This window comes from Podarcis cretensis (genome assembly GCF_951804945.1).
Source record: "Podarcis cretensis genome assembly, chromosome: 4".
NCBI lineage: Eukaryota > Metazoa > Chordata > Lepidosauria > Squamata > Lacertidae > Podarcis > Podarcis cretensis.
In genome coordinates this window covers 16,543,054-16,570,750 of record NC_137173.1, presented here as the reverse complement: position 1 = coordinate 16,570,750, position 27,697 = coordinate 16,543,054, and the positions used below count along the sequence as shown (strand labels likewise).

The following is a 27,697-nucleotide window of genomic DNA, read 5'->3' as shown; positions in this document are numbered from 1 at the left end:
CAACCTTTCTTCCCTTTGAGCTACCTGAAAGTAGCTGAGGATCTTGTAGGTTGTTGCTTAATGGTTGTTTGTCTTGTTGTAGCTTTGTGCCAGATGCTGTATGGTTTTTAATTGTATTGTACAGCTTCCTTCATTTCTTATAAATTGTATTTTATTTGTATTACACACGACCACAAATCCAGACAGGCTGCAGACCACCTGAATGAAGCATGTAGACCATTGGTTGTCCATGGACCACAATTTTGGAACTCCTGGTCCACAGATTGACAAAAAGGATGAGTTAATAGGTGACAGAGGTAATACATGATCCGATCAATCAATGGGCCTGTATGTGCCTCTAACACGTGTATAGTTTCTAGGATGGAAATATATGAACATGTGTATACCTTTCTGTGCTCATCACCTCTCACCTGGATTCAGATCTTATTAAAGTTTGTGCGTATTGGTTTCTCTTACTGAGTGCTATGCTCACATGAGTTGAATTCCCTGAGAAGTAAGGAACCATGCATATAAGCTGAACCCATCAGTTAAAATTAGCATCCTCCCTGCACATCCTTTCATGGGTCAGAGGAACGACAGCCTCAGAAAGTTCTATTACGCTGCATCGAGGAACATCTGGGGATAACGAAACGGTGGGAATTTGCAGCTGAAACAGAGGTTTGAAACCTTGACTTGCTGGCAACATGGGAGGATGAAATTGAAATCAGAGGCAGTCGTGGGGAGATAGTCTCATCAAAGGGTTTTAAGCTTTGGAATAATTGGTCTGGGTAGAAGCCTCACACTGTCCACACTTCCAGGCCACTGCCTCATCCCTCCCTCCTCCATGATTATGGGAGCCATTTCATTACACACTTTTCACAGCTGATCTTAACACCATTGTATCACTCTATCCATTCACCATAGGACCAAATTAGACACTTGGAAGCAGATCTAAGTCTCAAAGCAACAGGAGCAAGACTGTTTGCAGCGAAGAAGCATTGGACAAGGGGAGGGGATGACTGAGTTTTAAACCTGCGACTCCCTCCCTGCCTCACAACCCCAGCTCCCCACCTTTCTACCCAAATGCGGTCCAAATGGATTTTTACCACAACACCAAGGAATAGTGGCTTGAGGGAGGGAGCTGATGCAGAGGAAAAGTGCTGACTGGGTCGTGCACTCCTCTTCCACTCGCCATCTCCCCTGCTGCTTTGCAGCTGTTTAGCAGCAAGGGTTTAAGATCTGGGTCTTCTGTCAACTTGCTGAGTTACCTCTGCTAATTCCCTTTAAAAGAAGCTAAACTTGTCAGCCTCATGTACTTAGACGACAACAACTTCATGATGCCATCTTAACGATTCATGATGCTATAGACTGAGTGGGGAGGTGTATAGATTGGGATGCACAAATTCAGTACTGTATAAAATTAAAAATCATAAATAAAATAAATCAGTGTTGATTGGTAAGGGTGATCAAGCCTGCAGTTCCAGGGGGAGGGCACACATAGGTGAATTGGAGTTGTGATTGACAGAACTGAAAGCAAATACAATGCAGGAAGAGACCTAGTCCAGGGGTCAGCAAACTTTTTCAGCAGGGGGCCGGGTCCACTGTCCCTCAGACTTTGTGGGGGGGCAGACTATTTTTTTTGTGGGGCGGATGAATGAATTCCTATGCCCCACAAATAACCTAGAGATGCATTTTAAATAAAAGCACACATTCTACTCATGTAAAAACACGCTGATTCCCGGACCGTCCGTGGGCCAGATTGAGAAGGCGATTGGATCGGATCTGACCCCCGGGCCTTAGTTTGCCTACCCATGACCTAGTCTAAGGTGGTCCTGGTTGCAGGAATCTATCCCTTCTGTTATCACACTAGAGTTATCCAAACATTGGCAAATTAGGTAAATGTGCAGTGGGACAAGTGGAACATGCTTAGTCCACATCCTGCCCTTTGCATGTTTGCTGTAATTGTGCATGCATAAGAATGTAAATCTGCTAATGCATGATCCATCCCAGACTGTGCATTTGTGAGCACAGGCCTGTATGTAGCAAGCCGCTGGATAAATGCTCCACAGGACTCTGTGCACATGGTTGAGGTTAAGTGGGTAGGCCTGAGGGCAGGGAGGGCAGGCTCAAAAGACTGACCCAATGTTTGTTTATTGTACTCAGGCTGCCAGATGTATATCTATGAAAGCTGAAAGATCCAAGTCCTTGGCCACTGTTCTAAAATGCAGGCAGAGGAATGTAAGTCCAGAAGTAGCTGGCAATGGTTGACAGAAGCAAGTTTCCATTACTGGAAAAGAGTGAGAGGCTGCCAGTTGGGCTCCTTGAAATAAACGGTGGGGCAGGAGGCAAAAGAACAATGACCACAGGAAAGTAATGGAAGCAATGGCCTCAACTAGACAGGAAAATCGCTGCAGGATAAAGTGAACTGGACTGCCAAGGTTGAAATGCATCAAACTTGGAGTGATTCTGCAGCCATCTTCTACCACCAAATGAAAGCATTTATCTATCATGCTGAAACCGAGGGGGAGAGAGAAGGAGAGGCAGAGTTAGAGAGAAGGGCTACTCAGTCAGCTTTGCTGAAAGTTCAGCTCCCTTCAGTCCCTTCTCTTTTTGAGTTGTTTCCATGCCAGCTGGTCAACCTAAGAATTTTTTAAGATTAAGAATTGGTGCCTGAGTTTGCTTGCTTTCCTCTTCCACCCATACACCTTCTTTCCTTTTATGTTGACTGATCAAACCCAAAGAGTACTCATTAATGGTTCCTCATTACCCTGGGAAAAAAGTGGCAAGTGGGGTGCTGCAGGGTTCTGTCCTGGGCCTGTTGTTGTTTATCGTATTTATAAATGACTTGGATGAAGGAATTGAGGGGATGCTCATCAAATTTGCAGATGACACCAAACTGGGAGGGGTAGCTAAAACCGCAGAAGAAAGAATTGGAATTCAAAATGACCTTAACAGATTGAAGAATTGGGCGCAAGCTAACAAAATGATTTTCAGTAGGGACAAATGTAAGGTTCTGCACTTAGGCAGAAAGAACCAGATGCACACATATTGGATTGGGGGACACCTGGCTTACTAGCAGTACATGTGAAAAGGATCTAGAGGTCTTGGTGGACCACAAGCTTAGCATGAGTTAACAGTGTGATGCAACAGCAAAAGAAGCTAATGCTATTCTTGGCTGCATCAACAGAAGTACAGTGCCCAGATCAAGGGAAGTAACAGCACTACTCTATTCTGCCTTAGTAAGACCACACTTGAAATACTGTGTCCATTGGAAATGTAATGAGACTGAAGGAACCTTCTTTCACCTTTGGTGGACCTGCCCAAAGATTAAAGCCTTTTGGGAAATGATTTACAATGAAATTAAGAAGGCACTTAAATGTACTTTTCACAAGAAACCAGAGGCATTCCTCTTGGGCATGGTCGGCCAATTGGTGTTAAGGAAGGATAGGACTTTTTTTATGTACGCCACTACAGCAGCAAGGATTCTTCTAGCAAAGTATTGGAAGACACAAGAACTCCCCACACTGGAAGAATGGCAGACGAAAGTGATTGACTTTATGGGACTGGCAGAAATGACTGGCAGAATCCGTGACCAAGAGAAGGAGACGGTGGAGGAAGACTGGAAGAAGTTCAAAGCTTATCTTAAGAACTGTTATAATATTGAAGAGTGCTAAAATGTCAAGGGGAAGGAAGATGCAGAATTGCAGCTGAAAATGTTATTTAAGGTGAAATTGAGAAAGATAACAAATTTAAATTTAATTGGCTAAAAGGGTTGCTGAAAAACTGTAAAATAAGGATGCAAAAAAGGTGAGGTATGGAGAAGTCCGAGAAAGGAGGCTTATGAAAATGAGGTTAAGAATTTATATTTGTGTGTTTGTTTGTATTGGTGGATGTTTTTATGTCGTTGTTATTGTTTTGTTTTAAAATTGGAAAACTAATAAAAATTATTATAAAAAAAAAGAAAAAATAAATACTGTGTCCAATTCTGGGTACCGCAATTCAAGAAGGATGTTGACAAGCTGGAATGTGTGCAGAGGAGGGCGACCAAGATGATCAAGGGTCTGGAAACTAAGCTTTATGAGGACCACTTGAAGGAGCTGGGTAGGTTTAGCCTGGAATAGAGGAGCCTGAGAGGATATATGATCACCATCTTCAAATAACTTAAGGGCTGTCACATGGAGACATCTCCTGCTCTGGAGGGCAGGACTCGAACCAATGGCTTCAAGTTGAAAGAAAGGAGATTCTGACTAAACATTCGGAGCAACTTTCTGACAGTAAGAGCTGTTCAGCAGTGGAACAGACTCCCACAAGAAGTGGTGGACTCTCCTTCCTTGGAGGTTTTAAAGCAGAGGTTGGATGGCCATCTGTCACGGATGCTTTAGCTGAGATTCCTGCATTGCAAGGGGTTAGACTAGATGACCCTTGGGGTCCCTTCCAACTCTAAGTTTCTATGATTCTATGTCAAGCTCTCTGGATTATAATCCTGTAAACATCTTGTTTTTACTGACCTCTGGAATCTATTCTGGGATCCCTTCTGGTTGGGTATTGGTGATGGGGATGTTTTAAGTCAACAAATAGATAATTATTGGGCTCAATGGGGATTATTGTGTTTAGCAATGCAAGTACAACAGCAGCAGCAGCAGCAACAACAACAACGGTGCAATTCTGAGAAGCATAAAAAGACCCTACAAGGCACCATCTCTTGAATGCAAGACATAAAAAGGCAAACGAGTTAAACATAAGGCCTCATTGATTTCTAAGGAACCTTGGCATACTTACCTTCCTTGCTGTAATCTTTAATTCTATCCAACAATTGCATTACATCGTGCGATTTTATTACGTGCAACCTCACAGTGCAAAAAACCTCACTTGCTAACCTGCTTCAATTGTGTAGATCAGCTCTGCGTTTTCGCCTTTGTCTTTGTCCAAGGCGGTGACCTGCAGAACAGCAGAGCCAATGGCAGCTGATTCAAACACAGATGCTTCGTACAAAGGGCTCGAGAAGTACGGGCTGTGATCGTTGGAGTCTTCCACGTTGACAATTACCCTTGCCAAATTCCGCCGATAGGGGAACTCTTGGTCACGAACCTGGGGAGAAGGAGCAACAATCACTGGAGCGCAGAGACAAACTGGTAGGGCCACAAAACCAGGCCAACGTTACATCTGGGGAAGAAGTCATGAATTCAATACATCTTTACACATTGCCTAGTTAAACTAGGAAGTTTGCTACTGCAATATGTAGTAACAAGTTTCTTTTGGGAATTATAGGGACAGAACTACCTAAACTGTATATAAACCTATTCATGCATGCTACTACAGCGGCAAGAATGTTACTTGCCCCCAAATGGAAAAAGTAGAAGTCCCAGCAAAGAATGGATACAAAAACTTATGGAATATGCAAAATGGTGAAACGTACTGGAAGAATAAGAAATCAAGATAACAAACTTTTTATATCTGAAAAAGTGTGCATGCACACGAAAGCTTATACCCAGAACAAACTTGGTCTCTAAGGTGCTACTGGACAATTTTTATTTTTTAAATTTTTTTAAATAAAAGAATGAAAATGGTTTGTTGAATATTTACAGATAAATTGCAAACAGATAAGAACATTGGCAGGATTATTGTAATAACCTGAAGTTTCATAAGAGTATATATTTAAAGCAGATGAACAAATTAAGTTAATTTGGATACGCAGAAGATATGAAAAACAAATTTAAGGAACCATAGAAAGAGGGGGAAGGAAGTCAAGTTTCGAAATGTTAAAATGACTGTAAAATTATTGAAATGTATAAACCTGAAAATCATGAATAAAATTTCAAAAAATATGTAGGAACAGATCTTGGCCTTGAGGGTAAAGCTATATACCTGAATAGTAGTTGGTTGGTTGAAAATACTTCGCTATCAGTTGTTGATTAGGTTTTGCTTCTGGAGCAGAACCAGTATGCTAGCCATCTATCTTTTTTCTGCTTTTTACTTCCAGATTTTGTACAGATACGGCACATGCATCAACCGCTCTGGTTTTAAGAACACATTCTCACTCGCAACCAACCTAAACAGCTCCCTGATATGCTCCAGCATGCAGAAATCACAGAGCAGGAAAGAGATCCTGATGTGATCGTGCAATAGATTGTGACTAGAGAGGCAGTTGGACATTTGTGTTGGCTATTTGCAGTATGGTAGCGCTGCAGAGAGCTTGCTGGGGAGACCATGCATTAAAAAGGGACTCAAAAATAACTTAAACAAGGTTTTAATAAGGAAAAACAAAAACTCATTATACACTAAATACATCAACAACAAACCAGACCCAACCACCAACCCATCCCCCAGGGTAATGGGAGAGCTAGGTGCTGCTCCTTATATACTACAACCAAATGCTGACACACCTTAATCAGTACAACTCAGCAGCACCTGCTATGTTTCACAGCTGTAAAGCTGGGTCTCGTTATCTTGCTCTGGTCCTTTAAATACATACACATCAAGTGGAACAATGATGAACCTTTACATTTAAAGAAACCATTCAACAATTTGGAGGCTATGAAGTTGACTATCTCTGTGCTAAATACTATGACAAGGAGAATTGAGTGAGATTCAGTCATCCCTGGAAAAAGCTAGTAAAATTTCTCAAAGGTGTGAGATGTTAGTCAAAGTTAGTTTGGAAGTTCTAACCCACTGCCAACAAACAACAATAATAATTTCTGCTCCATAATACAGTGGTACCTCGGGTTAAGAACTTAATTTGTTCTGGAGGTCCGTTCTTAACCTGAAACTGTTCTTAACCTGAGGTACCACTTTAGCTAATGGGGCCTCCCTGCTGCTGCCACCACACAATTTCTGCTCTCATCCTAAAGCAAAATTCTTAACCTGAGGTACTATTTCTGGGTTAGCAGAGTCTGTAACCTGAAGCGTATGTAACCCGAGGTACCACTGTATTCAGCATCCACTTCACAGCAGAACAACACCCCACCCCCCGTAATTTAGGCGCATAAACCAGTGTCTTCTGCCTTGGGAAAATCCTACAGAAATGCAAGATGAATCAGAGCACTTTGCTTTCAATAACAGGGCATGGGCAAGAAGAGCGATAATCACCTTGTTTAATAGATTCTGAAAGAACTTTAAAAACTTCTCCTGAGAAACTCTTTAAGAGAGTCACCTCTGATAAAAGGCCCAGGCATTGGGAGATTATAATGTTTCTTCCGTGTTCTCCCTTAAGATGGCAAAACAATTTTGTGAGATAAAAACGCTTTCATAGTAAGCCTCACAAAGCTTCAGCACTGAAAGAACGGAACAAATAAATAAATGCACGCCAGTGGAGGGAGGAAAATTAATTACTGCTTCCTTGCCAATTTTTAAAGCCTCTGTCCTTATCAGTAGACTATAGCATACACCTATTAATAGGCACTGATTGTGCCTGAGCACACATTTAATATTCAGTTCTTACCATTACGTTTAGGATGTGCTTATCTTGGGCTTCGTGGTCTAAGCGCTCGGCAGTGTACAGAACTCCTGTGTTGGGATCCATCCTGAACTTCCTCACACTGATTGAGTCAATACTACTATGAATGATGTAGCTGAGCTTGTGCTTCTCATCTCTGTCTATGGCTTCAACTTGCAGGATTTCAGTGTCAGGGAGGATGTCCTCAGAAATCGTGATGTCGTAACTCGGGTGGGAAAATTCTGGACCGTTATCGTTGTTGTCCAATACTTTGATGAGAACCTGCAATATAAAAGGAGGAAAATTGGGGTTTCGTGTTGGAGAAGAAGCAAATTATACACAGATACCTGCCACACTGGCTGTTTTCAAACATATAATGATGATAGATTACGCTTACTTGCACACAAGCAAATTGCACCTGCTTCACTCCTCCCCACTCCTATTAGGAGGAAACAAATCGCAATATCCGGCTTACAGTTCCATCCAAACTAGGGAATGTGGTTTGTTTCACTCCCAGAAAACAATAATCTTCAGACCAAGTTTGAAGAAGAAGAAGAGTTTGGATTTGATATCCCGCCTTTCACTCCCTTTAAGGAGTCTCAAAGCGGCTAACATTCTCCTTTCCCTTCCTCCCCCACAACAAACACTCTGTGAGGTGAGTGGGGCTGAGAGACTTCAGAGAAGTATGACTGGCCCAAGGTCACCCAGCAGCTGCATGTGGAGGAGCGGGGAATCGAACCCGGTTCCCCAGATTACGAGACTACCGTTCTTAACCACTACACCACACTGGCTCTCAGTTTGATCTTGGCTTATCATTTGGACTCAGTCCTTGGAACTCTTGGCTTGAGGAAACCCCAGTGCTTTGTTTAAGAAACACAGTCTCATCATGAGCTCAAGGTACAGGATACGTGGTTCATAAAGCAAAGTTCTAGGATGCATCACCAGGCAGTAGAAAAGACACAGTGTCTTTGCAAAGTTTGGAGGAGTGTGAGTTTCAAAGGATGGTTGCTTTTCAGTTTCTGCATGGTTTCAGAAAGTGCAAAATAGGTAGGTTTGCCTTTAAATGAGAACTGAATCAAGATTCTCCCCCATCCCTATAGACTAACCATTCCAATATGTCTGTGGGGAAGACTTGGCAGGCCACAATAAAACACATAAAATAGATGTATGTGACCGTTCCAAGGTTAAGTCCCATTCAGTTCAATAGGGAATAGACAGGTGTAGGATTGCACTCTTAAAGAAATCATCCCTTCATTCCCTACTTGTTTCCTATCTGAGAAAGGAACCTTATATGAGTCTTTAGTCGTCTGGTGCTTGAGGTTAATTGCCTGGCTGCAAAGCAGCACATGAAGGTGTTAGCTTGCCTTGTACCAAGTCAGACCAACTAGGTCAGAGACATAAGAAGAGCTTGCTGGATCAGGCCAATGGCCCATCTCGTCAAGCATCCTGCTCTCACAGTGGCTAACCAGATGCCTGCAGGAAACTGACAAGCACAGGATCTGCGCACAAGAACACTCTGCTGTCCAGTGGCTTCCATAAACTGCTATTCGGAAGGGTTACTGTCTTAAATTGTGAAGGCGCAGGTATCATGGCTAGTGGCCATCGATAGCCTTTTCCTCCATGGATTTTAATGCCATCTAAGTTAGTGGACATCACTGCCTCCTGTGGAAGTGAGTTCCATAGTTCAACTATGCACTGCACGAGTAGCGTATTTTTCGCCCCATAAGACGCCGGGGCACCGAAAGCAGAGCGCCCGGCAGACATCCGCAGCGTGGGGAGCCCTGCGGGAGTTCCCGCAGGGCTCCCCACGCTGTGGATAGCAGCCTGTCGCCCGGCGCGCAACGCGCCCTGAAGCAGAGCGCCCCTCGTGCCGGGCAGACATCGGCCAGCCCCACAAGCTCGAGGGACGGCGGGGAGGCACAGCGCCGCCATCCCGCTGTTCCCCCCCAAAATGAAGGGGAAATCTGGGTGCGTCCTATGGGGCGAATGCAGGCTTTCGCTGAAGCTTGGAGAGCGAGAGGGGTCGGTGCGCACTGACCCCTCTCGCTCTCCAGGCTTCGGGAAGACACCCGCAGCCTAGGCAGTCCTGCGGGAGTTCCTGCAGGGCTGTCTAGGCTGCGGATAGCAGCTTGCTTCCCGGAGTGCCAGGCGCCCCGAAAGCAGAGCGCCTGGCGCTTCGGGAAAACATCCGCAGCCTAGGCAGCCCTGCGGGAGTTCCCGCAGGGCTGTCTAGGCTGCGGATAGCAGCTTGCTTCCCGGAGCGCCGGGCATGCTGAAAGCAGAGCGCCCGGCAGACATCCGCAGCGTGGGGAGTCCTGCGGGAGTTCCCGCAGGGCTCCCCACGCTGTGGATAGCAGCCTGTCGCCCGGCGCGCAACGCGCCCACAAGCTCGGGGGATGGCGGGGAGGCACAGCGCCGCCATCCCGCTGTTCCCCAACCTGGTTTTGGGGGAGAAATAAAGGAAAACATTTTTTCCTTTATTTCCCCCCAAAAAAACTATGGGACGAAAAATACGGTAAGTACTATAAAAAAATCTGCCCTGAATCTTCCAACAACTAACTTCACTGGATATCTATAAGTTCTAGTCTTACGAGAGAAGAAGAAAAAACTTTTCTCCATCCACATTCTCCATGCCATGCACCATGTTATAAACGTCTATACTGAGAAGATGCTGATCTCCAGGATTTCAGATAGGGCTCTTCCAACTCAACTGAAGATGCCAGGGATCAAACCCTGCAAAGGATGTGCTCTACCACAGGGTATAATATAGTGAAGGGAGAACAGACCGTGGTTCAAATGCCTCTCTTCCACTGTATTCTAAAGCACCGCCACAGCAAAAAGTTTATTCGATGCTCCACCAGATGAATCGCTGACTTCTGTAAAGTTTTTTCCTGAATGAATTGCCTGTCACTTCACCCCTGCCTCGTTCGGCTGCTTGTGTAGATGAGGTCGGCGTGGCCACCGTCTCATTGCTACCTCCATCAACAATGTGAGCCATTATAAAGCTACTGGAAGCACTCAGCAGCTGTTTTGCCTGACACAGGTTCAGTCAGGATGCAGAGAGTGTGAGCTCTGGAAAAATCCGAAGGGCAGACGGAGCTAATAAGAAAACAACTCACCGCCCCCACACTTTTTAAGTGTGTGTAGGGGGTAGAGGGGTGGGTGGAGAGGATGTCTACTCGAACGCGTTTACAAGGCTTCAGTCTGAGCCCAGTCACTTACACCCACACTTCGCGTTTTAATGGAGGAAAAGATTTACTTATAAGCTATTATGATAGTATTTTATGAAAAAAGGTTGCCCTCGGAGAGACATGAAACATTAGCTTTCCGCGACGTTAGTGAGACGTTTGCTGAATGCTTTACCAGAAAGTGCGTAAACAATTCCCAAAAAATTGCCTGTAATGACCTATCCTGGGAACAGTCTAGAAGGCAGTTGCAATAAAATTCCCTCTAAGTTAAGACTATATTGCATGTTGCTTAGGGTAGGCTTGGGATGGAGTCGTTTCTGTGAGCTTTACATGGCTGGGGGAACAGAAGAGGGAAGACGAGGTACCCAGATTTGCTGAAGATGGAGGCAGCAGTAGAAACGATGGATACCCTGTAAAATCCGAATTGCTAATGATTACAAATATCCCTTGCATGCTATGGCTTGGGATACTCACTGGGATACTCTGCTGGCCTTAGAAAAATAAGGAATTGTAGAAATCATTAAAACTGAGCACACTGCTGGGAACTTAGGTTGCTAAACAACAACAGCAACAACAACAGCCACAACAATTATATGGAAAGTTAAGAATGAAAGAACTGAAAACCAAAGGTCTAATTCTGTTTTGTTGGGTCTAAAGTAATGCCCCTTTCTATGCTGCATGATATTACGACTAATGACACCAACACAGCATAAACATACATTGTGGCTGCCATACACGATGCCCATGAACCTGAGTAAGTTCCAATGAATTTAATGAGTATTCTGAGAAGACATGCACAGACCTGCTATATGTATTTTTTAAAAGCTGTGATGTATCTGAGGTGGACCAATGCATCCCAGAGGATAGGAATCAAAATTATTACTTTGCCACATTTAAGGAAGAGATTGTGGGTGGGGAGCTTACATTGAGCTGTGTGTTCCCACAGCATTCTTACAACAGTCCTCTGCAGCAGATTAGGCTCAAGGTCACCTGGCAACCTCAGTCACAGAATCATGAAATAGTAGAGTTGGATGGGGCAATCTAGTCCAACCCCTCAATGCAGGAATCTCAAGTAAAGATTCAATGTCTGAGCACCTCCATCGTTCTGCCCGGACACTGAGGTCCAGCTCCGAGGGCCTTCTGGTGGTTTCCTCACTGCGAGAAGCCAAGTTACAGGGAACCAGACAGAGGGCCTTCTCGGTAGTGGCACCTGCCCTGTGGAACGCCCTCCCACCATATGTCAAAGAGAAAAATAACTACCAAACTTTTAGAAGACATCTGAAGGCAGCCCTATTTAGGGAAGATTTTAATGTTTAATAGGTTATTGTATTTTAGTGTTTTGTTGGAAGCCGCCCAGAGTGGCTGGGGAAACCCAGGCAGATGGGCAGGGTATAAATAATAAATTATTACTATTATTATTATTATTATTAGGAATTCAAATAGTCATGCTGTATGAAGCTACCTTATACAAAGTCTGATTATTAGTCCATCTATCCCAGCATGCCTTCTATTTGACTCCCAGAATGGTTTGAAAACCACGGTGCGGCTTCCGATTGGCTGCAGGAGCTTCCTGCACTCAGTCGGAAGCCATGGAAGCCGTATCGGACATTCGGCTTCCCAAAAACTTTTGCAAATCAGAACACTCACTTCCAGGTTTGCAGTGTTCAGGAGCCAAGCCAACCAAGGTACCACTGTAGAAATATGTCCAAAAACGTGCTCCGACCATAATGCGGTGAAGATGGAGATGAAACTAACAACAACTGGATCCTTTAGATGGAGAATGAATGACACCCTATTTAAGGATGAAGAGATCCACAAGAAGGCCCTTAAAACATTAAAAGATTACTTTGAGATCAACAGGAAAACAGATGTGGAAAAAAGAATAATTTGGGACGCAAGTAAAGCCGTGATGCGAGGTTTCCTAATTCAACAAAATTCTATTAAGAGGAAGCAACAAAATGAGAAGAAGGAAAAAATTTTAGAAAAAATAAAAGAAGGAGAGAAGAAGTTGAGGTCTAAACCAAAATCCCATGAGATTTTGAGAGAAATAAAGTTCTATCAGATGCAGTACATGGAGCTTATGAACCAACAAATAGAGTGGAAGATAAGGCAAATGAGACAAAGAACTTTTGAATCAGCGGATAAATGTGGGAAACTTCTGTCATGGCAATTGAAAAAAAGGCAGAAAATGAACACTGTAACAAGTTTAGAAATGGATGGAAAAATTATCCATAAACCCAATGAGATCAACAATTGTTTTCAAAGCTTTTTTAAGAAATTGTATGCACAAGGGCCAATCAACGAGCAAGAAATAGAAGAATTCATCAGAAAATACGGTTTACCAAAAATCTCAGAACAAAGTAAAAGGATCTTAAATGAGGAAATAACAGAACAAGAAATAGAGGGTGCCATTCAAAATATGAAATTGGGAAAATCACCAGGACCAGATGGCCTGACGGCCAAATACTACAAAATGTTGAAAGAATGGCTGACACAACCATTGAAGGAAGTTTGCAATGAAATTTTGAAGGGGAAAAAGGCACCTGAATCGTGGAAAGAGGCTTTCATCTCACTTATACCGAAAACAGAGACTGAGAAGAACCAGGTTAAAAACTACCGCCCTATATCTTTACTCAATGTGGATTACAAAATTTTTGCAGACATTTTGGCAAAAAGATTGAAAAGAGTTTTAGCAGAAGAGATTCATAAGGACCAAACAGGCTTTCTCCCAGGTAGACATATGTCAGACAATGTGAGAAACATTATAGATATTTTGGAGCTGCTGGATGTTGACATTAATAGGAAAGCAGTTTTGATTTTTGTGGATGCGGAGAAAGCCTTTGACAACATTTGTTGGACTTTTATGAAAAAGAATCTCCAAGGGATGGGGGTAGGCCAAGGTTTTGAAAACGGTATAGGTGCAATATATTCTCAACAAAAGGCCAAATTAATTGTAAATAATGTGGTAACAGAAGAAATACCTATAGAAAAAGGTACACGACAGGGTTGCCCAATATCCCCTTTGCTTTTTATATCAGTCCTGGAGGTATTGTTAAACATGATTAGAAAGGACCAGTTGGTTAAAGGAGTTCAGGTCGGAGTTAGACATTATAAATTAAGAGCATTTGCAGATGATCTAGTATTGACTTTGCAACAGCCAGATACTAGTACTAAAAGAGTATTAGAATTAATTGATATATTTGGTCGAGTAGCAGGTTTTAAATTGAATAGACAAAAAACGAAAGTGTTGGAAAAAAATTTAACAATGGAAGAAAGAGAGAGTTTTCAGAATGAAACAGGCTTGGAGATAACAAAAAGGGTAAAATACCTGGGGGTAAACTTAACATCCAAGAATGTGAACTTATTTAAGGACAATTATGAAAAATGTTGGTCAGAAGTTAAAAAAGATCTGGAAATATGGTCAAGGCTGAAACTTTCCTTGCTAGGCCGAATCGCTACTATTAAGATGAATGTATTGCCTAGAATGTTGTTTTTATTCCAGACGTTGCAGATTGTGGACAAGATGGAATGCTTCAAGAAGTGGCAGAAAGATATATCAAAATTTGTCTGGCAGGGCAAAAAGCCCAGAATTAAATTTAAGATTTTAACTGACGCAAAGGATAGAGGGGGGTTTGCCCTGCCGGACTTAAGACTTTATTATGAATCAGCAGCTTTCTGCTGGTTGAAACACTGGCTACTTCTTGAGAACACTGACATTTTGGATCTGGAAGTGGTTGGCATGCATACTTATGGTACGACAAGGTAAAGGTGTATAAAAGCTTTAAAAACCATATTGTAAGGAAAGCATTGTATAACGTTTGGATTAGATACAAAGATTTGTTGGAAAGTAAAACCCCTAGGTGGGTGTCACCAATGGAAGCTAGGGAAGTAAAAAAGCTTAATATGGATTCTAAATGGCCAAAATATCATGAGATTTTAGAATACGATGGTGAAAGGGTGAAACTTCAGAGTTATGAGAAACTAAAGCCTAAGGTCCGAGATTGGTTGCATTACCATCAAATAAATGAGACGTTTAAACAGGACAGGAAAATAGGATTTCAGAAAGAGAAGTCAAAATTAGAAACAGAATTGTTGGAACCCAATACTAAGAACTTATCAAAAATGTATAACTTGCTGCTAAAATGGAATACACAGGATGAAACGGTGAAATCAGCTATGATTAAATGGGCACAAGATATCGGTCATGATATTATGTTTGCTGACTGGGAACAGTTATGGACCACCGGTATTAAATTTACTGCATGTAATGCATTAAGAGAAAATATTATGAAAATGATCTACCGGTGGTACATGACCCCAGTCAAGCTTGCAAAAATTTATCATTTGCCTAATAATAAGTGTTGGAAATGTAATGAGACTGAAGGCACTTTCTACCACCTTTGGTGGACCTGCCCAAAGGTTAAAGCTTTCTGGGAAATGATCTATAATGAAATTAAGAAGGTCCTTAAGTGGACTTTTCCTAAGAAACCAGAGGCTTTCCTCTTGGGCATGGTGGGCCAAGCGGTGTCAAGGAAGGATAGGACTTTCTTTATGTATGCCACTACAGCAGCAAGAATCCTACTGGCAAAGTATTGGAAGACGCAAGAACTACCTACTCTGGAAGAATGGCAAACAAAGGTGATTGACTTTATGGGACTGGCCGAGATGACGGGCAGAATCCGGGACCAGGGGAAAGAGACAATGGAAGAGGACTGGAAGAACTTCAAAATATATCTTAAAAATAATTGCAAAATTGAGGAATGTTAGGATGCCAGGGGGTAAGAAGTAAAGAATTGCAGCAGTAAACAAAAAAACTTAAGAAACTTTTACGAAAGGGAACTAAGACAATGGACTTAAGGGTTGCTAAAGAATTATTAAACAAGGATGCAGGGATGGGGAGGTATGGGGAAGTCAAAGAAAGAAGGGTAAGAACCGATGAGTATGATGTGATACTGTTTTATATTGTTCTTTATTATATGTGTGGAAATTAATAAAAATTATTATTATAAAAAAAAACAAAAAAAAAAAAACAAGGTACCACTGTAATGTTTATTATCCCTTTTAGTAGTAGTGAAAATACAAGGAACCCAATCTGGATAAGAAGCCGGCGTGGTCCTGATGCAGATTGTTCCCCTCCCCTGCACACTTGTTATTTGAATTTGGAGCAAATGAGGGATTTTTTTCCCCCCAATTCAAAAGCGATTCACACAATTGCTAATTGCATAAACAGCATCACGTCTAGTTTGGCCCTGTTGTAAAAGCCTTAGCATTTTAAATGTCATAAGCTCCCATTTTCACATGAATATTGTTTTAGTTCAGGGGAATTGGCCCTGCTGGGGAGATTTTTTTAAAATCACACACAGAAGATTAATTGCAAGTCTACAGGGAAAAACAAAACCAGCGTGTGCTCACTTCAGAACGTTTGTTGCCCAATATTGCAAGAATCAACTGTTTAATGGGCTATCCAAAAGCTTTACTCCACTAAAGAGAAATACTAGATAAAAATGTGAATATATACATATCACATAATGTATATTTATGCATGTGTGCATGAGAAGGGGGGGGGCAGAGCTTATCCACAGCTGCCTTTGCTTTGCTCTTTCCAGGCATGGTTCACATTTTAAAGTTGTGTGCCAAAATAGCCTTTTTTTTAAAATCCAGAGCATTCCCCGCAAAAATCCGCTCTCTGTAGCTCAATCGGAGCAAACAGCAATCTGCAGAAAGCCCAAATTCATGTTTGCACCAACTGAGCGCTAAAGAGCAGGCTTTTGCAGGGAAAGCTCTAGGGCAAAACAAACAAACAACTCAGACACTGAGCTTTTAAGTGCAGACCTGTGCCTAGAAAGAGTGGCGCAAAAGGCAAATGTGGAAAAGGCCAGAATGAGAGGGAAGAGAGGATGGATACGCAGACAGAGATCTTACGGCTACTGGTCCATCAATCTGTTAGGGGGAGATTACTTGTTAATATCCCAGAATGATAAGTCAACGTGGACTAATTGCTAGGAGATGTTTTCCTTCCACCAGGAACTGTTGAGGGTTTTGAAGGAAACAGAAGAGTTTGTTTGTGTGTTTGTGTGTGTGTCAGAGAGGGAGGGAAGGAGGGAGAGATGAAACAGGGTGCAGAAACACACCTGGAGGATGGTTCGGAAAAGGTAAGAGAGAATAAACTGCGTCAAGGTCTGGATTCAAGCAAGGCATCATCAGCTGGATTTGGGAACCAGAGAAGTAATTATGATGCTCAAGTAACATGACTACAGGTCTCTCTCTCTCTCTCTCTCTCACACACACACACACACACACAAACTATTCCTCTCCCTACTCAGAGAGAAAGTGTTGCTTCCTCCTTCCTACCTAGAATGCAGCAAAGCAATTGTCTCCTACTTCTATTAGGCATCAGAGTAGAGAGCAGAAGAGATGTGCTTTCTGCCAGGAAGAGGAGGAGCTTGGAAAGACATGTTGCCTGCACCCAAATTCATGCCAAACAGACTCCTTTGAGAACTTCAGCTCACCTGCTTATATACCTCTGCCTGTTCCAAACTGACTGCAGTCCACTATTCCTCATTCCTTCCTCTTCCTGCCTGCAGACCAGCTACAAATCTTGGGGTTGTTCTTCTGCTTTCATTTCTATGCTCTGAGCAGACTCTGTAATTCATCCCATCTCTTGCCTTTGCTCTCAGAAAAAGCCTCTTGAATATTGACATCCTCACTGCAACAGGGAGCTTTCCTTGTTCCTCGACTCAAATTTCGGCCCTGACCCATAGATTGGGCACAGTTCTCTTGATCATGACAAACAACTAAATAAAACGAATATACAATTAATTCAGTGCTGCTAGTGTGGGCAGCTCTGAAAGATAAACATAGTGAGCAGAAGGCGAGTAGACCACCGAGCTGCTGCAACGCGTTTGAATTTTACAGAGGTTCATTCTGGTATGCTTACGCTTTCAGAAAGAAAGAAAAAAAATGTCATGGGGAAATGTTAATGCTTGTGTTCTGCCAAGTGCCAATGGGCTCTGAAAGTTTCAATTTGTTGCAGAATTCCTCCTTAATTCAGTTTCTGCAAGGTTAGTCACTCTGGTACAGCCTCATTTATCAACACACACTGAAGAACATGAGGTTTGGTTCACAAGAGCAATGTGTCTGTTACAGAAGGCAGCACAAAATCCATAGTTCTTGAGGGCAGGTCTCTCAGAGGAAGACTAGAGCAGGGCTCAACTGTTTGAGGTGTGCATTTGTGCGCCAGTGAATGTAGAATTTCGAGGGCTGTGTGTATATGGGCACTTTTTACCCTATCCAATATTTATCTGCAGGACCTGGGTTCAGGATCCATTGTGGGCTCAAGTCCAGTACATATAAGATGCAAAAGCATTTCCCTCTGCATCAGTCTGTTCAGAACTTCGGGCAGTGGGGAGACCTCATGTTTTTCCAATGCCTTTGCACAGTGTGGCAAATTATCTTGTCAACAATGAGTATTCCCTCTCACCTCCTGAACTTCCAACCAAAGACCGGCTTATAGGAAGGGAACAATTTCTCCTTTTTGTTGTTGTTTAGTCGTTTAGTCATGTCCGACTCTTTGTGACCCCATGGACCAGAGCACACCAGGCACTTCTGTCTTCCACTGCCTCCCGCAGTTTGGTCAAACTCATGCTGGTAGCTTCGAGAACACTGTCCAACCATCTTGTCCTCTGTCGTCCCCTTCTCCTTGTGCCCTCCCCATCTTTCCCAACATCAGGGTCTTTTCCAGGGAGTCTTCTCTTCTCACGAGGTGGCCAAAGTCTAGGAGCCTCCGTTTCAGGATCTGTCCTTCCAGTGAGCACTCAGGGCTGATTTCCTTCAGAATGGATAGGTTTGATCTTCTTGCAGTCCATGGGACTCTCAAGAGTCTCCTCCAGCACCATAATTCAAAAACATCAATTCCTTGGCATTCATGGTAAAAAGGGGAGTTACTCTCCCTCTGGTTTGTTTTTTTTTGGGGGGGGGGGACTTCACCTAGGAGACCTGGTTTAAAATCATAGCCAGATATGATGTCACTGGATTACCCTGGGCAAGCCAACTTATTTTTTCAATGATGGTTTTATTGTTTTATTAATGCTAGTTTTGTTTTACGGCTCTGGAAGCCACACTGGGTCTATGCATCCAAGAAGAGTGGGCAAGAATTATAGCAATAGAAATAGTTGCATTAGGCCCATGGATTTTAATGGCAAATAGCTATGAAAGAACAAACTGGGTTAGCAGACAAGCAGTGCATCAGGAGACAAACAGTCCATTTGTTTGCAGGTTCTCAGTTGGCATTGTTGATGCTCTACCACTTTGTTAGAAAGGATACTCAGAATAGGCTTGGTATACCTGAATATCAGAGAATGAAACACGCAGCTTAACAAAAAAAATCTATTGTATAATCCTTTCATTGTGCAGAACTGACTGTCCAGGACAACTGAGATGCCCACCGAATGACGAGACTGAAATGTTCAACACAGCCCAGTTTGCTATTCTGAGCTCACATTTTTCGAACACTAAAAGGGGAAAGAGAGAAGGGAGTTGTGTGCTGGCTGCTGCTGCCAAAGTGCTCCAGTCTGGAGAGTCTTTTCCTTACTGCTATTCCTAGAGGGGTGGAAACTTGCAGCACCCACCTTCCATGCGGATGATTCAAGGTTACAAAGATGCCATGCAATCCTAAGCATGCTTATTCGGTAGAACTTGCTCGCTAGTAGGGATGCTACAGAATTCTGATGAAAACAGAAAGTGGAGTGGAAATCACCAATGTTCGCTTATTTGACTGTCAAGACCCCCCAGCTGCCCCAGGAGAATAAAGACAAAAGGACACATAATTTTAGGTTAATGTTAGGAGTTGCGCCGCGGCTTCAATGGGCCCTGGCCCCGCCCCCGAAGCAACCTGATTGGCCGCCTGGCTATGTGGTGTGGCCGGGGTCTCCCCCAGCATGACATGGGACCCCGCCACATTGAGGGGAGTGGCCGGGAGGCCTGACTGCAACCCAGCCCCCACAAAAAAGTGGAGCTGATATATCTCACAAATCAATCCAGCAAATACAATTGTTGTCTGCAGACTGCAAGCAATAGATGACAATACGGAATTAATGATGCTCTTTCTTCCGATCTGCATTGTGTTTCCTTTCATCTGAAATGAATGGTGCAGACTTACATGATTTAAGTGTTTCTCCATAACGGACAGCGAGAAGAAAAACATAGTTTTTGTTGGAAGCTAAATTGCAGTGGAACAGAAACAGCGCTGCATGCAATGAATGCAGGGCAGCATGGAAATCGATAACTCCTTTTATCGCTGCTTGCTAGAAAATGAGTTTAGAATTGCAGCCAGACAGTCATGCTCCCAGCCTCTGGGATCTTCTGATTCTAAGATTCATTACCTCCACCTATTCCTAATTCGAACATCCTTGGTAAGCAAAGCTGCTAAGATGGCCATTAAACCACACAACATTTGTAATGTGGACAGAGTGAGTTCTAAACCACTCGACCATTTCTGCTCACACTGTTAAGGCCTGTTTTTCACAAAGAGCAGCTGAAACCCTTGTGCACACACAAAATTCCTGAACACAGAAAAATGGAAATCTTGGAGGTCAGTCTCAATACCGAGATGTCTCCTTCCATCAACGAACAGGCAGGGTCCTAATTAGAAGATTCTACCTGTGGGAGGCGCTATTTCACTCTCATCAGACCACCTGGCAGAGCAAGGACAACTGGGGAAAAACTAGGTTTCAGAGAGAAGGATTCTAGTTCTGCCCTCTCCCTGTCATACTAGTTTTCTATGTGCATGGGAATTTATTCTCTCCTCCCATTGCCCCCATGGAAGAGATATTCCATTCATATCAATTAACACATCCAATCTCAAGTGATATAGTCAGAATACAGTATATGACCTCATTGGATGTTTGAGAGAACTAGATCCAAGAGGCCTCATTTACAGTCAAGGGATGTTGCCTGAATATAAAAGATTTCCTTTTCCCTGCTTACTTCCGATTTCCCACAGTTAAAGCACTTCCAAATAAAGGCTCTTTGAGGCCCCTGAGCTTATAAATTAGCAAAGCAACACTCAAAGCATTAGCAAAGATGTTTTACTCAGGGGGTGGGGAATCAGCAGCTGAAAAGACCCGAAGAAATACAGCTAAATCAAAGCAAATTAAAAATCCAGAATAGGCGAGTCTCTTCCAAAGCGGGATCCAATGCTGCCCATCAGAAATACCTTTGGGTTTGGTTTGGCCGAAAATGCATCAGAATAATAATAAAAAAAAAGGTGATGTGCCAAGAACAATTACATTGGCCTTTGAAGCAAAATGTTGTGGTGGTATAGCAGTCCAATGCGAACCATGTCTACTCAGATGTAAATCCTATTGAATTCAAGGGGGTTACTCCCAGGTAAGTGGGGTTAGGATTGCAGCCTTAATACTTATTAAATAGCTGAGTTATACAGGAAGTTTTGGAGGAAGATGATATGAGAAGAGGGAGTAAGAGACCCACTGATTTAATATTGCTTCCAATATGGTTTTCACTAGACAAGCTGGATCATGAATCTGTGGAGGCTTCCTTCACATTTTAGAACCCATAAAGGTCCAGGGAAGGAACCATCTCCATGAATATAGGGGGCTTCAAACTCAAATGGTTCACCCTCCAACTTCTGAAGGGCTACTAGAATGGAAACGTGGGGAGTGGATCTGCCCAACTCCTGTGCTTTGAGGACCTAGGCTAAGGTGGGAGCACCATGCATGGAAAAGCAATTCCCAACCAAAAATGCTAGACTAGCGGGGGGGGGGGGGGGCGGCGGCTTTGCCTCTGGATTCTAGGCTTCTTCACACATTACACTGAACACAGGTACAAGCACTATTTACACCTGGTACACATGTGTACAACTGTTGATTTGTACAGGTTGTACACAAGTTCACAGAGTATCTCCATTTGTTATACGTGAATAACTGTTCAGCTGTTAGGTACACAGGTTGTACATTTGTTGTCTGCAACTATAAAGTAAGTCTGGAAGTCACTTCCCCATTCCCACAAATTTGTAACAACTAATTAAGATGTTCCTTTTAGACCTCTTGGATGAGACTGAGTTTTGAAATTTTGCAAAGTGCTCTGACAATTTAATGGAAGGGAGAAATATAAATCCCTGACATAACACATACATACACTTATCACAATGATGAAGCTTCATTTTTTAAAATTAATACAGTGCTACTAATATGCAACATGAATTTGCCATCCTTTCCCCAAACATTCCCATAAGAAGTCTGTGGGCACATCAATGCAATCTGCATTGTGCCACATGCAGGCTTTACACCAAATGATTATCACAGATGTGCGGCAAGCTCTTGATTTCCCTTTATGCACACGAGCTCGGAGTTACGTTCAAGCAGCAGAAGACATGAAGCTGCCCCGTTCCCACCATTTCTGGAAAAAAAAGGTACAAGCCAAGACATCCCGAGGCAATTACACACACAAAAATAAAGCAAAATAATGGCGCGCACACAAACCCAGCCTTCCGTAAATTACTGCATGCCCTCGGGCTGTGATGAATCGGGCTCAGAAAAACTCAGAAAGCCCATTGCTGGCGTGGTCCTCCTGGCTCAGTCTTTGTTAAAGTTAATCAATCTGACAGGTACCTTCATACTCACATGCGGATAATAAATCAAGTAAATCAACGTTCTCCCCACTGCCACCGTTCAGCTTGAAGTCCCAGCAAAATCCACATTAAGATGGATCTTTTCTGGCATTCAAGCATTGGTGGCGGCTATCTGTCCACAAGGAGAGTGTGATGGCTGAAGACAACTGATTAACACAAATATAATCTTTCAAAGTAGTCGCTTGGGGAGTCAAGTTGCTTCATACACACACACACACAGACACACACTTGACTTCTACCATTCCCCCCAGACCTCTCCTTGAATTTATAGAGAAGGGCTTAGTGCCTCCTAAAGTATCCTGAGTTTTTCTGGTAAGCTGCCATCAAAGCTAACACACAAGTAACATAACCCCTGTGTGAATTTTAAACCACGGTCATTTGATTCCCTTTACTAAGGTAGTAATGGGCTATGCGGAGAGGCTGGGGAGGGAGAAAAGGAAGTCATAATGGTTTTTAGGAGGGGAAAACAACTCTGTAATAGATGGGTAACAGTGTTGGAACTAAAGCTGTTCAGCAGATCCACACCACTGATCACATTACTGAATAATAATAATAATAATAATTATAAAACAAGCTCTGGCGTTTCTACAATGCTTTTTACCACCTCCAACTACATAGCGGACATGCTGCCAAGGCAAGAATAATGAAAAAAAAAACCTGAAGATGAGCAGGTGCTATTATGGAATGAAGATGAAATATGGTTTCATTCCATGGGTTGGAGCTCAGCTGTCCGGTGGACAAGTCTAGCTGTGACACAAGAGGGAAATTTAGGAGATTATATATATATATATATATATATATATATATATATATATATATATATATGAGAACTAACATATTGGATGATTTCTTATAGCCACCCACTTCCCCCAGAATCATGTTTTGGGGTTTTTCTTTTTTTCTTTTGGCAAGTATCATTGGAAGTGCAGGTGTCTTAAAGCATAAAAAGGGAATAGGCTACAGGCTGGGAGATGCTTAAGGGTCATCAAGAGATCTGCCATTGATACTTTCCTAGGGAAGGGTTTCATTCAGGCATATGGCCATATGGACAATCAAAAGGAGTTATTTCCCCCCCCTCCCCACATCAACTTAATTTGTTGCACAAGAGGCCTTAATCTGTTCCCAACTTTTGCTCAAGTATGTTGCTCACTCAAAGCTATCCATGGTCCATCAGCCTTGCATTTTTCCTTGTGTTTCTGGCATCGGACCAGAACACGAAAACTGAGGACCTACCAGGAGGCAAGGTTGAGGAGCAAACCAAAAGTCAGGAACAATGAAAGGTAAGGATGCAAGGAACACGCCAGAGATCAAGAAGACCTCAATAAAACACTGTTGCCCTATACTGGATGGAAGGCAGGCTTATAAATGTACAACTGAATGAGCAAATGGCTGAATCACTTCATTGTTAGTAATACCTTGTCACAGCACACAATGGATGGATTTTCTGTTTCTAGTCCAATCAGTTTTGCACTTGTTCATTCATAAGCCTGTTTCATCCACTTCTGAATTAAGCTGTAGGTTTTGTTTTCTAAAAGTACTGTTTAAATATGTGTTTTATCACAAACTACATATTTAAATAACAGATTTCATCTCAGCGTGTGCATTTCCAAAAGTGCCTTACTCTAAAATGTACATTTCGCTAAGTCTTTTTGCACAGAATTATATTGCAAAATTTGGAGAAGTGAAAAATTTGAATAACAGTTTTATTCTACTCTGCACATCAACCCAGGAGGTGACGAACAGATTGCTGGAATCCACAGAATTCAAAGGAACAAGATGCACAGCTTAAAACTGACATATGTGAAATGGTCTGAGATTCTTAAATGGCACTGTTTTACATGATGCAGTTGAAATAATTTGCAATTCCTGCAAAACAAAGCAGAAGCATTTGGCGTAGGAAACGGATGTGATATGCCTTACCTGAGTGCTTGCCACATTTGTGCCATCAGTGACTTCCACAGTCATGTTGTACACGGACCTCTGCTCAGCATCCAGGGGCTTTGCGATGACAATGGTCCCCACACCTTTGTCTGCGTCGAAAGAGCTCTCGAAATTCCCCCCTAGTTGTTGCAACATAAGGCACAATTAAATCTCTGGAATGTTTTTATTTTTGTTGTTGTTGAGAAACAACACCTAGAGACCAGGGTATGGTAATTTACAGAGAAGCGCTGCACATAACATGCACTGCACATTTAGCAATCATTGTTCTAAGCTAATTTTTTCCTTTTAAGCATCATTTGTACATTGTAAAACAGATGTCATAAAGGAAAGAAAGGGGGGGGGTTAACGAAACAACCCGTACTGCAGACAAAAGATTCAGCAATGCATCCAAGCGAAGCATAATTGATTCCTTAAAAAGGCTTTACAAGGCTATTAACCTACAAAGACTGATGCCCTCATTAGTACGAACAAGCGCTTCCCCTCCTTCATTTGATATTAATTTGGGAGCAAGATTCAAGTGTTATTTGTATGTCAATTCTGAGCAACTCACCACCAGGGCTACCTGCACAGTTTTTAAGCAATCTGACTAATTAATAGTCTACTTGTGCCCCCCACAAAAAACCTACCCATGAGGCATCACCCATCTAAAGAAGCTGCCTTAAGATTATTTGCCCAATAAGACCGCTATTGGCTATTTTGACTGGCCCAACGCGGGGCTCAAAACCCACGACCCAGAGACTGAGGGTCTCATGCTCTACCAACTAGGCAATCCCAGTAGCTCTCCAGGGTCTCATGAGAAGTATCTCACATCACCTCAGCTGCAGATTGAATGTGGAACCTTCTTCAAGCCAAACCTGAGGCAGATTCACTGATCTGTGGCCCTTGCTGTCAAGGACACGTATAAGAGCTGGTTCCCAACATCCTGTCACATTCTAGCATGACCAACATAATCAGGTCACAGCAAATTAAGGGAGGGTCCATGCAGATAGGCTGGGGTCACTAGGAGTGCAAAGCGGGTTTAGCCCCCACACTGAAGGGTTGTCCTTGAGTGCAACACTTTACTTTCTTCCAAGTAAGTGCATGGCCTTCAAACCGCCCCCCATCCCCGGTGAGGAAAACATAAAACGCTACACTATATATTTCTGTTGTTGTTTCTATTTATTAAATTTGCATACCACCCTTCATCCATAGATCTCAGGGCGGTTCACAACATAGAAATATAATATAAAAAACACAAAATGCACAAGAACAAGAAGAACGAAAACAAAACAATAATCCCCTCTCTCACAACACATTTAAAGGGCATTGGATGCCAATCAGCCAAAGGCCTGATTGAAGAGGAATGTTTTTACCTGGCGCCTAAAGATGTATAAAGGGACGCGGGTGGCGCTATGGGTTAAACCACAGAGCCTAGGACTTGCCGATCAGAAGGTCGGCGGTTTGAATCCCCGCAGTGGTGTGAGCTGCCGTTGCTCGGTCCCTGCTCCTGCCAACCTAGCAGTTTGAAAGCATGTCAAAGTGCCAGTAGGTAAATGGGTACCGCTCCGGCGGGAAGGTAAACGACATTTCCATGCGCTGCTCTGGTTCGCCAGAAGTGGCTTAGTCATGCTGGCCACATGACCCGGAAGCTGTATGCCAGCTCCCTCTGCCAATAAAGCGAGATGAGCGCCGCAACCCCGGAGTCGGCCACGACTAGACCTAATGGTCAGGGGTCCCTTTACCTTTTAAAGATGTATAATGAAGGCGCCAGGCAAACCTCCCTAGGGAGAGTGTTCCACAACAGGGAGCCACCGCAGAGAAGGTCCATCCTTGTGTTGCCACCTTTTGGTAGCTTTTGGCTGTACAACCGTTTATAAATTGGCAAACAGATGCATAAATATTTGTGGGAAAGGAAACCAGGGAGACCGTTTCAACCACTCAAGCACATCTGGAGCTCGCTAAGAGAGGAAGCAGTGATGGCCACCAACCTAGTTGGCTGTAAAAAGAGAATTAAACAAATTAATAGCTATCATGGGCTAGGAGAAACAATGGCTATGGCAGGTTCTCTGCCTTCTTTCTTCCCTAGGTTACTTTTTTTAAGGGGAGTGGGGCTTATACTACAAGCAGAGGCAGCAGAAGCTACAGCAACCCTGTTGCTTGAAGCCTGACTTCTGATCTACATCCTCCAGTATCCTGGAACCAGTGACGGAAAGGGGCGTTGAGCAAAAGGAAACCACAGAATTTTTAAGGGGGGGGGGTGAAGCCTTTTGATAATTTTCAGCTCTGCTTTAATATACCCCCCTCATCACAATGGCAAGTCTTTCGCTAGTCACAAATACCGGGCCTTAGGGTTCAAATCGTAAGCCTCTAGAGAAGGCACTTAATCCACAATCGGCAGCAAATTATTTATGATTATTAAAAAATCTTTCCTATTTAAATTAATAAGAATCTGGATTTCTTTTCATGTTTTAACACAAGATGCCTGCTGACTCAAGTTACGCATTGAACCTCAGCTAAATTAAACTGGGAAAAGGGGGAAAAAATTATGTGACTCCTCCCCTCCTCACATTACTTTTTATTAAAAGTACAGATTTGATGTGAATGGGGGAAAGCCCCCACCCCACAAGGTACAAGAGAGAGCCATCAATAACCCGGGACTAACAAAACGGGTCATTATGTTCAGAAACGCAACTAATCAAAAGGAACCGCAGTTGCTTTCTTGTCCCCTGAACCTCCTAATGAAATAAATCCATTGCAATTGCATGTTTCCTGGAGATGGTAGGATTGGCGGGGGGGGGGGTGAATGTGAGAGAGAGCTGGCCAAAGCGCCCCCCCCCCCCCGTTTTAACTGAAAAAGCAAAACAGATTAATGCATCATATTGGCCTCATTCTTCAAATGGCTGTGCTGCGTCAAATCGCATGCTGAGCACTGGGAAACGAGGGTGCTCACACCATTTCAGAGGTAGCTCGGTGGCTTTCAGAATGAGCACACACAGCGGGGAAATTTTAACCCATTGATTAATATCACCCCCTCCAGCGATTCTATTGAACATTTGTGCATTATGGGGGGGGGGGGGGAACCAACTTTATCGCTTTTTAAACCTTCCAGGGTGAGGGAGGGCAGAAAATGAAAGGGTTTCACATTGCAATTTATGCTGATTGTTCGCCGGAATTAATAACACTGAGGGGGTAACTGCATGTTTAACCTAATGATAACCCCCGCCCCAATAAAATAAGGCCGTACTCATTTCTGATGTGCCGATCACCTGAGTTGCAACAAACCAGGGAATCAAAATAATGCCTTAAATTATAAGTTAAGCACCTGACAGCCTCAGGACAGCCCTAGGGGTTTCCCATCAGGTGTTATTATCCCCCCCCCCAAAAAAAATGCAGTGTAGTTGCTTTTTCCTGCGCCGGCGGATACAATAGCTTTTTAACTCTCTGACCCCTATTGTGAAGGCCCGTGAAGCTTTTGTAAGACACGCACTCTTATTATAAAATGCACCTCAGGCACGAAAAGGGTTTGAAAAT

At 43.1% G+C, this 27,697-nt stretch overlaps 1 protein-coding gene across 10 annotated transcripts in view; it reads right to left on the bottom strand.

Moving 5' to 3' along the window:
• Positions 1–27,697, bottom strand: part of FAT3 (FAT atypical cadherin 3) — a 459,497-nt gene that overhangs the window by 93,179 nt on the left and 338,621 nt on the right. For all 10 annotated transcript variants that reach the window (XM_079973210.1, XM_079973209.1, XM_079973212.1 and 7 more), the window contains 3 exons: positions 24,167–24,306; positions 7,418–7,693; positions 4,857–5,067 (listed from right to left, as the gene is read on the bottom strand). In XM_079973210.1, the coding sequence (XP_079829336.1) occupies positions 4,857–5,067; positions 7,418–7,693; positions 24,167–24,306 (627 nt within the window). The remainder of the gene's footprint in view (positions 1–4,856; positions 5,068–7,417; positions 7,694–24,166; positions 24,307–27,697) is intronic.